Source organism: Poecilia mexicana, unplaced genomic scaffold, assembly GCF_051168715.1.
Source record: "Poecilia mexicana isolate PSO_F unplaced genomic scaffold, ASM5116871v1 scaffold_12, whole genome shotgun sequence".
In the NCBI taxonomy this organism is placed as follows: Eukaryota; Metazoa; Chordata; class Actinopteri; order Cyprinodontiformes; family Poeciliidae; genus Poecilia; species Poecilia mexicana.
The window spans coordinates 22,380,775-22,397,013 of NW_028263381.1; the positions used below are offsets into that span (position 1 = coordinate 22,380,775).

Genomic DNA, 16,239 nt, shown 5'->3' on the forward strand with positions numbered 1-16,239 from the left:
TGAATTTATGGATGCTGAGCTAGCCCGCTCACTTCATTTGAAATTAAGAGACAGTACTCGTAAGACTGAGGTCCAGGCTATTGACGGTCATGTTTTACACCAGGTCAAGCTGGAGACAGAGCCAATCTGACTGATCGTGGGTGGGAATCATCAGGAATCCATCTCTTTCCTGATCATCAACTCACCTAACATCCCTGTAATTCTCGGCGCTACCTGGTTGAGACTTCACAACCCACATATTAACTGGGTCCATGGTTTGGTTCTCGGCTGGAGCTCTCACTGCCTTTCCACCTGTCTCCAAGCTGCCAATCATCCTGGGTCTGTTCCCCAGGGTTCCCCAGTTCTGGACCCTGACCTCTCAGGGATCCCTAAGGACTACCATGACCTCAAGGAGGTTTTCAGTAAGCATCGTGCTACTTCCCTGCCACCACACCGCCCCTATGACTGTGCCATCAACCTGCTACCTGGCACCTGCCCGCCCAAGGGCCGTCTCTATCCACTTTCTGTCCCAGAAGACCGAGTCATGCGTGACTACATAAAGGAGGCCCTCCAAGCAGGAATCATTCGTCCTTCCTCATCTCCTGCTGGCGCAGGATTTTTCTTTGTGGGAAAGAAGGATGGTTCACTTCGCCCCTGCATCGACTACAGAGGACTCAATGACATCACCATTAAGAACCGTTACCCCCTCCCACTCACAAACACTGCATTCGAACGCATCCAGGGCTCTACCATCTTTACTAAATTGGATCTAAGGAATGCATACCATCTGGTGCGTATTCGGGAGGGGGACGAATGGAAGACTGCCTTTAATACCCCTACTGGGCACTATGAATATTTAGTGATGCCATTCGGGTTAACTAATGCACCAGCAGTCTTCCAGGCCCTCGTGAATGATGTTCTTAGGGATATGGTGGTCTTCATGTTTTTGTCTATCTAGACGACATCTTGGTTTTTTCTAAGGACCTTCCCTCTCACATCAACCATGTTCGTTCTGTGCTTCTCCGTTTACTACAGAATAAACTGTTTGTTAAGCCTGAGAAGTGTGAGTTTCATGTGTCTGAGACTTCATTCTTAGGCTTCCAAGTCTCTCCCAACCAGCTGTCCATGGAGGATCGCAAGGTTTCTGCTGTGTTGAGTTGGCCTACTCCTCAGAACCGTAAGCAGCTCCAGAGGTTCCTGGGTTTTGCCAATTTTTATCGAAGGTTCATTCGCAATTACAGTTCTATTGCCTCGTCCCTTCACGCTCTAACCTCTCCCAAGTCTCATTTTCAGTGGAACCTTAATGCAGACAAGGCTTTTCAAAGATTTAAACACCTGTTCTCTTCCGCACCAATTCTCCATTCTCCCGACCTGAGTAGACAGTTCATTGTGGAGGTCGACGCCTCGGAGTCTGGTGTTGGCGCCATCCTTAGCCAGAGGTATGAGGATGGTAAGATTCATCCATGCGCCTTCTTTTCTAGAAGTCTCTCCTCTGCTGAGCGCAACTACGACGTGGGGGATCGGGAGCTGCTGGCTGTTAAACTAGCTTTGGAGGAATGGAGACATTGGCTAGAAGGAGCTAAGGAACCCTTCCTTGTGTGGACTGACCACAAGAACCTCCAGTATCTCAAGTCAGCTAAGAGACTCAACACCAGGCAAGCCAGGTGGGCTCTCTTTTTCTCTCGCTTTGTGTTCACTTTGTCCTACAGGCCTGGCTCCAAAAATGGGAAGCCTGATGCGCTGTCCAGGATTCATGAACCCCTGAATGAACCAGTGACTTCTTCAGAAGAATTTATTCTTCCAAGGTCTGTTCGGCTGGCAGTAACCCGTCTAGAGGTTGAGAACAGGGTCAGGGAGGCTAACCAACAGCAACGGCCCCCCCCCAGGCTGTCCTCTCCACCGTCTGTTCGTTCCTGACCATCTCATCCCTGAGGTACTCAAGCTCTGCCATGTGTCTAAATTGTTTTGTCACCCTGGTGTAGTCAGAACCCTGAGGGTGGTCCAGTCATGCTTCTGGTGGAGGAACATGGCCAAGGATGTCAAGGAGTTTGTCTCTGCCTGCCGGGTCTGTTCCCAGGCCAAGCCCTCTCGTCGACCCCCAGCAGGTCTTCTTCACCCTCTACCTGTCCCCCACCGGCCTTGGTCACATATTGCTATGGACTTCATTACTGGGTTACCCACCTCCAACAGGTACACAGTCATATTCACGATAGTCGACCGCTTCTCCAAAATGACTCACTTGGTTCCCCTAGTGAAGTTGCCTACCTCCAAGGAGTTGGGTGAGATCCTTACTAGGGAGGTGTTCAGACTTCATGGACTTCCCATGGACATTGTCTCTGACCGTGGTCCTCAGTTCGTCTCTCGTATTTGGAGGGAGTTTTGTAGGCAGCTCGGGATCCAGGTGAGCCTTTCCTCTGGTTTCCACCCGCAGACTGATGGTCAAACCGAGCGTCTCAATCAAGAAGTGGAGATCAAGCTTCGTATGCTCTGCGAACAGGATCCGACCAAGTGGGCACAGAATCTACCTTGGGTGGAGCATGCCATCAATTCACTTCCCTCCAGTGCCACTGGGTTGTCTCCCTTCCATGCTGTTTATGGCTTTCAGCCACCTATATTTTCCTTGCAGGAACGGTCTGCCATGGTTCCCTCTGCCCATGCCTCAGCCAGGAGGTGCCTCAAGGTATGGAGAAAGGCCCGCAGGGCTCTCTTAACTACATCTGCCGTATATTCCAGGTCAGCCAACCGACACAGGGTCCCTGCCCCCGCTTACCTTGTAGGCCAGAGGGTGTGGCTGTCAACCAAGGACCTTCCCCTTCGGGTAGAAAACAAGAAGTTGGCCCCACGTTTCGTTGGACCGTTTCCCATCTCCAAGGTGGTGAATCCTGTGGCCGTCCGCCTCCAGCTGCCTCCTTCCCTGAGGGTCCATCCCACCTTCCATGTGTCCCGCATCAAGCCTGTTGCTACCTCCAGATTTATGCCCTCCTCCAAGCCCCCTCCTCCCGCCCGGTTCTTCGCTGGGGGTCCCGTCTACACTGTGAGACGGCTACTCCGGTCCAGAAGGTGGGGCCGTGCCACCCATTACCTGGTGGATTGGGAGGGTAATGGGCCGGAGGAGCGCTCATGGGTTCCGTCCCGCCACATTGTGGACAAGGCCCTTATCAGGACATTCCATCGTGATCACCCTGACCAGCCTGGTGGTCCTTCAGGGGCCGGACCTTGAGGGGGGGGGTACTGTAATGTTCACATGGTGTTCTGTGTTTTTGTTTGAACTTATCCATGCCACGCCCCTCATTCCCGTTATTCCCCGCACCTGTGTTGCTCCCTGATTGTTTCCCTTCTTAAGCCCTTCTCAGTCACTACCTAGTCGCCAGATTATCGAACGCTTCCAGCTAGTAGTTTTCCAGCACTCCTGTCTCGCTCTCATCGTTTCTACCACGCTTTGTCCCACGGATCTACCCCTTTTGCCTTGCCCTTGTCGGACTGTTGCTAGTTGCCCTTCGGATCTCGACCCACGCCTGTCTCGCTGACTCTGCTCTCGCCCACTCCCACGGATTCTGCTCTCAGTCCCACTGTGCATGACCCCAGCTCGTCTGACTAAGTATTCGGATCTGGATTTGGCCCTTCTGCTGTTTCACCCAGTAGTGCGCTGCCCAGTATCAGCGCTTCCCCTCTCGTGGCGCTTCCTCCGGCGCTCTGCGTCAGCACAGCATCTGCTGTCTCCTCGTCCCTCAGCTGATCAGCGCTGTGCCGGACCGCCAAGCCAGGTTAGTGTTCCCCTCATACACACTAACAAGATCCCTTCATTGCTATCTCTCCATTCACCGATCTCTCTTCTCCGCCCCCTTCGCAGTGCTGCAGCTGACGATCCTGTGTGTCCGGCTTTAGCTGCTTTTTAATAAATATTTGAGTATTCTGCTCACTCCTGTGTCGTGGCTGAATTTCTGGGTCCCTCTAGTGAACCATTACAATATGTCTAAAATGTCCAACTGAAACTGAACTGCAAAGGCCAAAAGCTTCATTATTTTAATGAGTTCAGATCAGAATTTGGATTGCTTTCCTAAAAAGCAGTGTCAATGTTTATTTTGAACTGACAAAAGAAAAATTTATCAATTTAGGCAGAGGAGCAAAAGATGTAGACAAAGATTCTGCAGTACTGTAAGATGTCTTTGTGTTTCAAATCAAATGTTTTGTTGGACTCGAATTTATGTATCAATTCAATCAAAATTTAAGCCACACGAATGTTGTGAGCCAGTTGTTGTCCAATCAGTTTGTTTTTACATAATCAATTATTATCATATCCACTTTAAAAGCTTCATGTCCAATTTGGGCCTTTCTACCAAACACACATGTGTTTTGAAAACAACAGTTAGTTCCGTTAGTAAATTAGTTAGTCTGTTATTAGAAAAAATAAAAACAATAATATTAATAATAAAAATGAAAAGAAAAGAAAAAAATGTCAAACTAAATGAATCATCTTGTAATAAATGCTGACTGGTCTTAAACCAAAGCTGAAATGTGATTACTCCTTTTCCAACATTCCCATTTTGAAGTAAGGTAACCGAATTATCTGCTGTAGATTCAGAATCATAAATTGTCTTTGAGACAAGAATATTTTGTAATGAACCTTAATTGAATCCGGAGCTGTTTCATAATCACCTTTTAATTCATACAAATATTCCTATTCATTGACCAATCCTGTTCCCTCTTTAGACATTTTAAGGTGACCAAGTTTCACATAAACAGGAATCCTGTTTTTGATCAGATAATAAAAGAGAAACATTTTGATGAGTCCATGATAAAGTTCAAGTCTGCTATAAACCTCATTTTTAAAGTTTCATTAAGTTTAAATTTAACCATGTCTACAGCTAAGCTGAGTTTCAAAAACTTCAACCCATTAGATGTCACTTTATTTTGTTTATAAAATAAAGTTTTATAAACCTGTTATGTAATTTCATTCATCCTTCATACAGTTAATATTACCACATGTGAATATAGTGAATTGTGCAGGATTAGTTTAGTTTCAACCAGTTTTCCCTCAGCGTCATTTATTCCGTCCAGCCAATATTTCACCAAAGGCTGTTTAACAGGTCACCTCCTTTCTGCACCAGGTATTCTAGACCCTTTTTCTTGTTTTTCTCTTTCTCTGCTGTTTCTCTCCTCCAGTCAAACTGGTCAGATCTTCAGACAGATGGAGTTCTTTACCAGCCGTGTTTGGGTCCAGAACCAGAGGAGTGTAGGTCACCATGGTCTCCATGTTGCTCCAGATGTTGAAGGCCAGGTTGCCCAGATGTTTGGCCTGGTCTATCAGAGCTCCTGAGGGCAGCTGTGGATCCTCCAGCAGGGGGCAGCGCTGGACTCTTTCCACTGCAGCCTTGTAGTTGTGCAGGAATGAGACGTCTGCAGCTCTCAGCTCCTCCTCTGTGGCTCTGACTGTGTCTGAAAGAGCTGCTATCTCTCTGCTCAGAGCCTCCATCTTCTCCTTCATCATCCCTCTCTTCTGCTCCTCTTCCTCCCTCAGTGCAGCCAGCCTGGCCTCCTCTTCCTCTGCTAGAAACTGATGAAGCTGCTTAAACTGCTCCCTAATCTGCCTCTCTGTGTGTCGGGCCTGGACCTCCAGGTGTTCTGCTGTCTGATCAAACTCCTCCTGAACTTTCTTCCTGAGCTCCAGCTTCTCCTTTAAAGGCTCCAGAGTTTCCTGAAGTTTCTTCCTGTGTTGCTGAGCAGCTTCATCGATGGCTCTGAATCTGTGCTCGGTGTGTAAATCTGAATCTCTGCAGACGAGACACACTGGCTGCTGATGGTCCAGACAGAAGAGTTTGAGTTTCTCAGAGTGCAGAGAGCAGAGACCCTCTGAAGCATTTTGGTTTCTCTGCTGTAACAAAGACTCACACAGATTCTTCAGAGCCAGATTACAGGGAGGAGCATCTGATGCTGATCTTTTCCTACCAACAGGACATGAGCGACCAGTTCTTCTTCTCCAACATTTCTGGAGAGGCAGCAGAAGTTCTGCTCACTACTTTTCTCTCTAGCACTCGGTGAAGGCCGACGCTTTTTCCTCTGCTCCTCTCCCTACCCATTCCACCCTGCTTGATCTTTCTTGCTTTTTTGGAGCCTTTTTTTGCACATCCTCCAAATCTATCAATTATACATCTGGTTAACTGGTCTCTCAATCCAAGTGATCAAATTTTCTCCAGGAGACAGAGCAAATGGGAACCCTCTTGTCCTGCAGGAACACACATGATGGGATGGTTTCACCTGGATTTATTCATGATAACAGGATTTCTGCTGTTTGCAGCTTGTGCATTTCTGGCTTAGCAACACATTTGTGACAGATTTGGCCTAGTTAAAACACACAGACAGACTACTGTATTTTGTGGGACCCAAGTTGGATGTGAGTCTTGCTGAGACTGGCAGCCCAGCTGAGGATCCAAAACTCACTAGCAGGATGGAATAGATCTTGGAGAAGCTGCTGGCTTTGGTTCAGTGGAACGGCCACATTAATCTGGATGAACTAGAAGAGATATAACGGTTAAAGACTCGAGGACAGACAGAAATGTTAAGTCTGCCAGATCTAAAGAGAATTTGTTCTTCTGAATCTGTGTGGCCTTCTGGATATCTGGACTCTCCTGGAGACCAGATAGTATGTAAACAAACGGCTCGTTCCCGTCTCCTCTCCCTTCCCAAGTCACCCTGGAATCTGATGGCTGAACTCTAGAGGACTCTCTCCTGATATTTCCACCTTCATCAGAGAGTTTTTACATTACTTTGTAGAAACTGTGCAGTTCTCACTGTTAACCCAGAAAAGGAATCAGAACAAACTGAGAATCCAGAAAAATTCCTCCAGAACCAGAACATTTAGCTTTTATTATTACTTAGAAACTTGTAAAAGTACTAATTACTTTTACAAGTTTAGAGCAACACTTACTTATACTTACCTAGCAACCCAAAACAGAGACTAGATCAAAGTTGGAGTTCAGAAAAACCACCTTAGCAACGACCTTTAACCTCAGATTCTTCCAACCTGGTGACCCTTAAGAGGAGTATTTAGTTTATTTCCTTTGGATCAACATGATTAGATTTCTCTCCTTCTGCTCTTTACCTTGGTTTATTATTTTGTCTGTATTTCCTGTTTAATTCCTATGAAGCTCTTTGCTTTGCCTTGTTGCTGAAAATGTGCTACATAAATGAAATTAGCTTTAGCTTCTCTGACCTCAGAGCTGATCTGGTCCAGAAGGTCAGAGGTCGCCAGATCTGAGCTGCTTCCCTGCAGAAAGAAGAGAAGACAGAGACAGGGAGGCGAGGGTCACCAGGACTCCTTCAGTACCAGCAGAACCCAGATCAGGGTCAGTTCTTCACAGATCAATCAAACACTGGGTCCAACTGACCCGGCAGGAACAGGGAGAACTAATCCTGTTCCTGACTCACAGGTTCTAGATCAACTCTTCCTCCAAAGTGTTTTATCAAACTGGGACAGAACCAGAACCCTGCAGCAGAGTCCAACCACTGACCTCTGACCTGTAGATGAACCCGTTTCTTCATCAGGATGGTTTCCTCTCTGCTGCAGATGCTGCAGGTGTAAATCTTTCCATCTTCAGGTGTGGGGTGGTTCAGGGTCAGACTGAGGTCTCCATGTTGAAGCTTGTCCTCCATCTTGGTTCTGGTTCTGTAGAGCCGGTCCTGTTCTCCAGGTTGGTCACAACCGTTCTGATACACATGGACCTTCCTGTTGTCTCCATCTGTCCACTCCACCTTAGCCTGGTGAGGCAGTCGGGTTGTGGTTCTGCAGGGCAGCAGGACCCACTTTACTCCATATTCCAGCCAAACCTGCTACTCTGAGGAAACAACAAGCAGAAAGTCGGATTTAAAGCGACGGCACTCGCTTTAAATACGACTGTTGTAGAATAAAATGCCTGTGAAAAATCCTTATTTTCCCATTTCCCTCACCTGCCACCTGAGCAGCCATGGGCTGAACTTATACAGCTGAACCCCCCGCTGCCACTAAAGGCTCTAATTTCAAGGATTTATAACTCAGTCCAATCATATGATGTCTTTTTAGCTCCAAACACCAGGAGAGCCTGGGAGCCTGAACTGGGGCTGGTTTTTGATGAACGTTGGTGGGAATCATCCCTGACAGCCATTCAAACTTCTCCATGTGCCGCCTGAGCTCGGTTCAGTTTAAAGTGCTATTCAGACGTCATTATTCCAAAACTAGGCTGGCAGATCTTCCTAAATACGGTAGATGTTACCGATCCATGTGGAGGCTCACCCTGCAATCTGCCACACATGTTTTTCACCTGCTCAGGCCTCACAAGTTTCTAGCAAATTTACTTTCTCAACAACCGTTGACAGTTTAGCTCACACTGGAACTTTTTCTGGTCCATTTTCTGCTTCTACTGGAGGTTTCTCCCTGTTAGCCCTCCTGTGGTCTTAGCATAATGCTAAGGAGGATCGTTACATGGGGAAGCAGGGATTTGTCCTGCCAGACCGTCAGTTCCCAGAACCACACACATAAAAACCTTGTAAAAGCCACAGAGGGTCAGTGCGCCCCCTGCAGGCCACAGGAGGTTAGAGGGTTTTGGATATTTGCTCCAGCAAACAAAACCTTTTAAAATATATTTTTCATCTAAAAATGTCTTTTAATAATTTGCGTATTTGACCAAATGACTTGATTCAAAGTAAAATGTAACATTTTATGACTTCTACTCAACTAGACTCAGGATTTTAATGCTGACTTGGGATTTTTATCCAGACTTTGGTGGAATATCTTGCAATACAATCCAGAGCATCTCCTGGTTTTTGTTTCTGCTTTTAATGCTGTTTTCAAATGATTTAATAAAAGAATCATATTGAAGTGAATCTCCATCAAAAACTCAGATCTTCTTTATATCTCATGAGGAATTGCTATCAGGTAAAGTTTGGAGTTTAGTTTTTCAGCTTTTCTGAAGATGTGACAATTTTCTTGATGACTAGAAATGTGAGACGTTTATTTTTTGGTGAGTTTTAATGTTTGGTTGGTGAATCAAACGACCTGCAGAAGGAGTCTGAGATTGTGAATCCATGCCAGGAGAAAAATATGCAGATCTTTGCTTTTCAACAAAATACAAACATGTTATTTTGAATGTAGAGTCATAAACATGAATTTTTACAATGACACCAGACTTAATCTGACAGGATGAAAAGTTACCACCCTCTGATAACAGGACACATTTTATCCATCTGCATTTAGAGGCAGAAAAGTTTAGAGACTCACCTGACATGAAATAATGTGGAAGATGAAATAAAAGGCCTGCAGAGACGATCAGAACCAGAACCAGCAGAACCAGGAGAGCTGTGGCCCAGGATGGAAAGCTTCCTGTGGAAATCAAATGAGGTTTGACCTTCCTCTGACCTTTGACCTTCATCAGTAGATCAAATCAATCAAATGTTATTTGTCATTTCAGCAGCAAGATATTTCAAAGAGCTTCACATCATTAAACACAAAGTCATGCAACATAGAATCAGCAAAACATGACATAAAGTCATTGAATTGGTAACTGATTCTGTTCCAGCTGTGTCTCTGTGACCTTTGACCTGTGTCAGAACCACTGTGTGTCTCAGGATGTCCTGGCCCCTGTAGATGGTGCAGATGTTGCTTCCACTGTCTCTGTCAGTGGGATCCCTCAGGGTCAGACTGGCGTCTCCGGTCCTCAGCAGCTCTTTATTCATCTCTGTGCGCCGCCATAAAGGCTGTCCTGCTTATTGTCAGATCTGCTGCTGTTTGAAAACACATGAACCATCATGAGTTCTGGTTCTGGACGGGTCCAGTCCACTGAAGTGTCCTCAGGAAGGTCAGCAGACGTTCTGCAGGGCAGGATAACAGACTCTGCTCCTTCATTCATCGCCACCTCCTCCTGATCATCTGAGGAAACATCAAATGTAACCAGTGGGGAGGAAACTGACATGAAATTATTACAACATTTAATATCATTGAGTTTCTGTGTTGTGCTGGAAAATTAGAGGCAAATATCTGATGACTGTTAATGAGATGCCATGTCTTCTCTGTTTACTGCGTCCACAATCAGCAGGCAGACATTTTGAAAGAAGGATTTGTGTCAATTTCACAAGTAGAGAAAAGATTTTCATTTAAAGATATAAAACCAAGCAGCTGTTTTTACATGACATTTACTGTATATTTATTTATATCATCTTCATTGAACCAATTGTGTCTCAGTGAGATGAAAAATCAACCTTTGAAGAGACCTAGCCGAGACAATACACAAACAATTACAGATCAAAACTACATCAAAATGCAATTCATGTCAAATGTAGATAATAAAGGAAGAAGAAAAAAGCAACACAAATGTAGAAATAGGACTAAACTACAACTTGATATTAATCAAAGCTTACAAAACAAATCATAAACTGATGAAGAGACAAGAGAGGAGAGAATTTCCTTCAAGTCTTTCTACAGTTGATTCCAATCTGAGCATCTAAATCTGATTTAGTTTGACTTTGTTTTATTAGATTTGTATGATTACATAGTCTAATAAAATGCTCGTTATAAAACCACCTGATCCAACTCTACTAATTATCCACAATTGTTGTCAAATAATTTCATGAACATCAAGTTTCTACTGCAAACAGAGCAGCTGATAGATTCCCTCTGAGTCCTTGGTCTCATTCATCCATCCATGGGTTTCACTCATTCACTCTGGGATGCTGCTGCTGCTGCTGCTGGTCTCCATGGTTACAGAGACCAGGATCAACAACCATCATCATCAGTTTTCTCACTGCAACAGATTCATTCACAACATGTAGCTTTAGAATCTGGTGTTAATCTGACCTTTGACCTCCAGGTGAACGGCTGCCAGCTCCAGTTCTTCTCTCCCGTCGTAGATGATGCAGGTGTAGTTTCCACTGTCAGACAGGTGAGGTTTCCTCAGAGTCAGGCTGAAGGTTCTGCTGTCCAGAGGGTTCATGGAGGTCCGGCCTGTAAAGTTCTGGTTCTGGCCTTTGAGCTCATCGTTGTCTTCTCTCCTCAGGTGGACAGATTTAGGAGTGAGATCGCTGCGGTTCCACATCAGTGAGGCTCTTCAGGCAAATGATCAGAGTATCGGCAGCTCAGGAGGACAGACTCCGCCCCCTCATTAACCTCCACCACTCCAGCAGGGCATGCTGGGAAACTGAGGACACAGACAGGAAATACTACGTGTTCAGTGGGAAGAAATGACATTGCAAGGATCTGATGTGGGATTTTTAATTGATGAACAAAGATTTTGAAAAAGATTCAAGTCCTGGACTCCATTATTTGGGTAGAAGGGATCACTCTTTACTTTGAACCCTTTAAATAAACAGGGACATAAAAGTGTCATAAAAACTGATAGTTTAATCAAAGTATAGCTTATCGTACCATGGTAAAGAAATGCAGCTGTCAGAGCAGCAACTTCAGTTTGAACAAGAATATAAACACAAAGATAAAAAGTATAAAAGTGAGAATAAGGAACTACAATCATGACGACTTTAACACTTGATTCAGATTCAAACATATTGATCCCAAGGGGAAATGAAATGTAACACATATTATTCAAGGCTCTTCAAAGACTTATTGTAGGTGGTGATGGTTGTGGGCAGGAAAAGTCTCCTGTAGTGGTCTGTGTCGCAGCACATTTCAAGGAGCCTCTGACTGAAGACACTGTTTCTCTAAGGCCGTCTGATGAAGAGGATGGTCAGGGTGATCCATAATGTTCCTGATTTGATCTAAAGTTCCTCTGGACCATCATCTCCAGTAGCCCCACAGTCATCCCCAGAACAGAACAGAACCAGAACCAGAACCTCCCTTTTTCCCAGGGATCCAGACGGTCTCAAACTGGTTTTTCCGTCTTTGGCTCCGTCTTGGTCTGATCTGACAAATTGTGTTCAGGCTGGTTTGAGACTTTATGGATTTAGTCCAAATGACCACAACATAACTCGTCTTTATCTTCACCTGCAGACGCTCAGCAAACTGAATTTAATTAAAAGCAACATGATGAGAGATATTTAATAGATTAGATTTAATAGAGACTCTTTATGTTCACATGCTGACGTTTGCTGAGAAAACACCTGGAACCTGATAGCAGGAAAGTATTACATTTGTCTTTTTAAAATACATATCTATGTTAAAAACATTTCAAACATAAAAATACAAAAATACCTGTTTATCTGATGACTGCCAAGATGAACAATATGTGAAGAGAAGGAGACAAGATCTAGTTTTACTAGATCTACAGCAACAAAAGGACGAGTAGCATTTGATTTACTAACTACATCAACCTTTGTCAAAAGTGCCAACATTGTGTAAAATGCGTTCAAATCCTAACTGAGCCATTAAAGACAGAGCAATGCTAGAGCATCGCTGTCTGAGCCACACAGGAACCTTTCAAATTAAAGGCCCAACAGCTTCAACCATCATCACACAGCAAAACTCCCTGAAGCAGTGGCTGGTGAAGAGGAGGAATCAGACTAATGTCATCAAGTCAGAGACATCAATTCAGTCTCATCTCCAATGAGACGTCGTTAATCTAACTGGTTACATTTTGTCATCTTGGGACAACATGGAACATTTTGGGGAGCCTTTAATTGTCCCCAGATTATCCAGCTGTGGCTCATTTTGTCTGCCCCACTCAGGCACTGAGTAAAAAACAAGTGACTGAGTAAAGCTCACTGACAGCATGTTGGATTAAAGATTACAGAGAAATATGACTTTGGAGAATAAATGTCAGCAAATGATCATTTACAGCTGTCAGCTTCACATGGCAACAATATGTCCATGTTGTCCAGCTTCACATGGCAACAATATGTCCATGTTGTCCAGCTTCACATGGCAACAATATGTCCATGTTGTCCAGCTTCACATGGCAACAATATGTCCATGGTGTCCAGCTTCACATGGCAACAATATGTCCATGTTGTCCAGCTTCACATGGCAACAATATGTCCATGTTGTCCAGCTTCACATGGCAACAATATGTCCATGTTGTCCAGCTTCACATGGCAACAATATGTGACATTTTGTTCAGTATGTATAGATATTTTATAACCAGTTATTGGTCTGGGTCTCACTGGTTGTTCTGCTTCCACAGCAGAATAAATACTTAAATGAAGGAAGTATGAGGCTCATCTTATCGACAACATTAAAAACTTCGTGATTCATCATTAAAACTTTACTATTTGTCAAGTTGTGCTAAAATTTCGGGCTGCAGATGATAATAAACTCAGAGCCGTTTGGAGCTGAAAGTCTCTGGAAAAGTCAGAATGTCCTTTAGTGCAGCTGATGTCATTCAGGTCAATATATGAAGGCCAGAACCCGACCAGAACCAGAACCTGAACAGAATAACAAGCGACAACAATCTGAATAAACCTTTAAAAGTTGTTACCAGATGGACCAAAACTCTCCCAGTAGGACAATTTGAAGTGAGACCAGAACACAACAGAACCTCCATTTACTTTGGTCCCAGACAGAACCTAGTCAGAACTTCAGCTTATCAACCAAACAGCAGCAGAACCACACAGCAACTGGTCTGAGACCGACCCAGTAGACCCTGCTGGACCTCCAGAACCTCTGCTGTGGTTGAGCTGAGCAGCTTCCAGACAGAAAGACCTGCAGAGACTGGAGTGAGGATGATGAGAGCAGAGAGAGGAAGGTGATCTGACTGTGCAGGAGGATCCCACAAACCACCACCATCATCATCTTCATCTTCCTCTCAGAGAGCAACCAGAACAAACTGGGAGTGAAGCTCTGCTGGTCGGCTCTGCAGATGCTGCTGAACCGGTTCTGCTGGATCCAGATCAGCTCTGGGGAAAGGTGAGGCCCTTCAGCTCCTCATAGTTTCACACCTGCTGAATCTGGTTCCTGTTCCTATAAATCTCGGCCTCCACCTGTGGACCAGACGACCTGTTGGCTTCTTTCCTTCTGTCAGTCAGATGGTCTCTGATCTCTGCATGCGAAGCGAGACGATACGACGTCTTTTCCTCCCTGACAGAGCTGCTCTACCAGAGACGTTAACAGAGGAACCAGCAGGCCTCCTGACATACAGATAATAAAATAAACTCAAAAAGGCACCAGGGGCATCAGGGATAAAGGGTCAGGGGCTTCTGAGTTTTTCCTCTCAGAACGGCAGAGATGAATCTGCTAGAACCAGTTGGAGCAGAATCAGGTCTGAACTCCTCCCAGTAACTCCTCCTCCTCCTCCATCGCAGGTGAAGCTGGTTTATTCCCAGAAGCAGCTCTCCTGAGTCTCAGTCGGTCTGAAGCCACTGGAGAGTTTCTTCTTCTGATTCTACAACAAACTGTAAGTTTGCTTTGTTTCCTACTTGAACTTTGTCTTCAGGAACTTTCCTGCTTGTTTCTCTCTGATGTTTGGAGAAAATGTTCACTTCTGATTTCAGCTCAGAGTTTTAATCTCTGCTGGTTGAAGGTTAATCTACAGGATTGTAGCACCTCAAGGACTTTGGCCCAATGTAGAAAACAGGGTTTATTCTGGTGCTGACAACCCGTGAGAACTGCTCACATTAGAGAACGACAGCAAAATTCTACATCAGGACAAATTCATGTACTTTATATCTGACGGTTAACAGAAAATAAGCATAAACTAAACAGACCTGGTGAGCTGATGTCCAGGAGGGGCTAAATAATCCTTATTGGTTGTTTTCTCTCCTCTTATCGTTTCTCTTGCATTTTTCTTATATTTATCTTCAGTTTTCACTTTTCTTTCTGTGGAGTTAATCAGTTACATCCTTTAGACAGTATGTATCTCATAGTTTGTATGGAACTTAATTATAAACAAATGTGTCTCATATTGAGCTGAAATATAATCAAATTTAGCTGATATAATTTACAAATGGGTGGTACAGAAGATGTAATGTATAAAACTGTTACAAGGATTATTAATGTCTAAATCTGAATTAATAGATTATTAGACTCTAACATCATGTCTGCAGTTTGTTTTCTGTTAACTTTGCTGTGAACCTGAAACGTTTCTATTTGTTAAAACTAAATCACCACCATCTGTGTTTCTGCAGCTCCTTCTGTCTTTCCAGTTAAACTGGAATCTCTTCATTCCTTCATCCTTTAGTTTCTGTTTGTTCTCAAACATTTAATCTGTTATGGAGGAATTTTCTGCCATAATCCAAGAGCACACATTTTCAGTCTGAAAACAGGCTTGCAGTTTTATTTTGAAAGCAGGACTTCATGGCTTTTTTTTTTCAAAAGTTTCTTCCCAAAATTTTTCCTCGCTCACACTTAGTCTCTGTTCGCTTTTGGAAACGCCTTCGGGCACAGTCGCCTGGCAACCTGTCAGCCAATAGAATGTAAGTGTCGTACTGGGTGCGTTTGTTTCCTTCTAGCGGGTGTGCCTGCATGGCTGCTATTGATGGTAGCAACCCAGGCCACCCATTGGACAGGGAGTTGGTAAGGTGACCAAAATGCTGCCTAAGATCAGTAGCTGTTAGCGATCAGTAGCTGTTAGCTATCAGTAGCTGTTAGCGATCAGTAGCTGTTAGTGATCAGTAGCAGTTAGCTATCAGTAGCTGTTAGCGATCAGTAGCAGTTAGCTATCGGTAGCTGTTAACGATCAGTAGCTGTTAGCAATCAGTCGGTGTTAGCGATCAGTAGCTGTAAGCGATCAGTAGCAGTTAGCTATCAGTAGCTGTTAGCGATCAGTAGCTGTTAGCGATCAGTAGCTGTAAGAGATCAGTAGCTGTTACCGATCAGCAGCTGTTAGCGATCAGTAGCTGTTAGCGATCAGTAGCTGTTATCAGTCAGTAGCTTTTAGCAATCAGTAGGTGTTAGCAATCAGTAGCTGTTAGCAATCAGTAGCTGCTAGCGATCAGTAGCTGTTAGCTATCAGTAGCAGTTAGCTATCAGTAGCTGTTAGCGATCAGTAGCTGTTAGCGATCAGTAGCTGCTAGCGATCAGTAGCTGTTAGCAATCAGTAGCAGTTAGCGATCAGTAGCTGTTAGCGATCAGTAGCTGTTAGCAATCAGTAGCTGCTAGCGATCAGTAGCTGTTAGCTATCAGTAGCAGTTAGCGATCAGTAACTGTTAGCGATCAGTAGCTGTTAGCGATCAGTAGCTGTTAGCTATCAGTAGCACACTGCTGGCGGATGTTTAGTGAACTATGGAGCAGAAAGCTGACGTCGTTTCTCCCTCCATCCACCAGGTGGAGCAGGTTGCTCTAATCGATAGCAGCCCCACAGGAAAACCCGCTAGAAGGAAACAAACACAGTAAAACTCTTTCATTCTGTT

The 16,239-nt window shown here is 44.5% G+C and overlaps 2 protein-coding genes and 1 long non-coding RNA gene across 4 annotated transcripts in view; 2 read left to right on the top strand and 1 right to left on the bottom strand.

The window, feature by feature from the left end:
* LOC148156088 (NLR family CARD domain-containing protein 3-like) overlaps positions 1-16,239 on the top strand; it is a 434,099-nt gene that overhangs the window by 160,884 nt on the left and 256,976 nt on the right. The gene's annotated exons all lie outside the window — the stretch shown is intronic.
* LOC148156098 (uncharacterized) overlaps positions 1-16,239 on the bottom strand; it is a 369,453-nt gene that overhangs the window by 72,905 nt on the left and 280,309 nt on the right. Inside the window, exons 12-14 of the long non-coding RNA XR_015764735.1 lie at positions 9,230-9,331; positions 7,488-7,811; positions 7,190-7,243 (exon numbers count right to left, since the gene is read on the bottom strand). This is a non-coding gene — a long non-coding RNA (uncharacterized LOC148156098). The remainder of the gene's footprint in view (positions 1-7,189; positions 7,244-7,487; positions 7,812-9,229; positions 9,332-16,239) is intronic.
* LOC148156103 (uncharacterized) lies at positions 2,210-3,199 on the top strand. The gene is given in 3 exon segments (XM_088011320.1): positions 2,210-2,374; positions 2,376-2,468; positions 2,585-3,199. Coding segments are annotated over 3 exon segments (873 nt in total).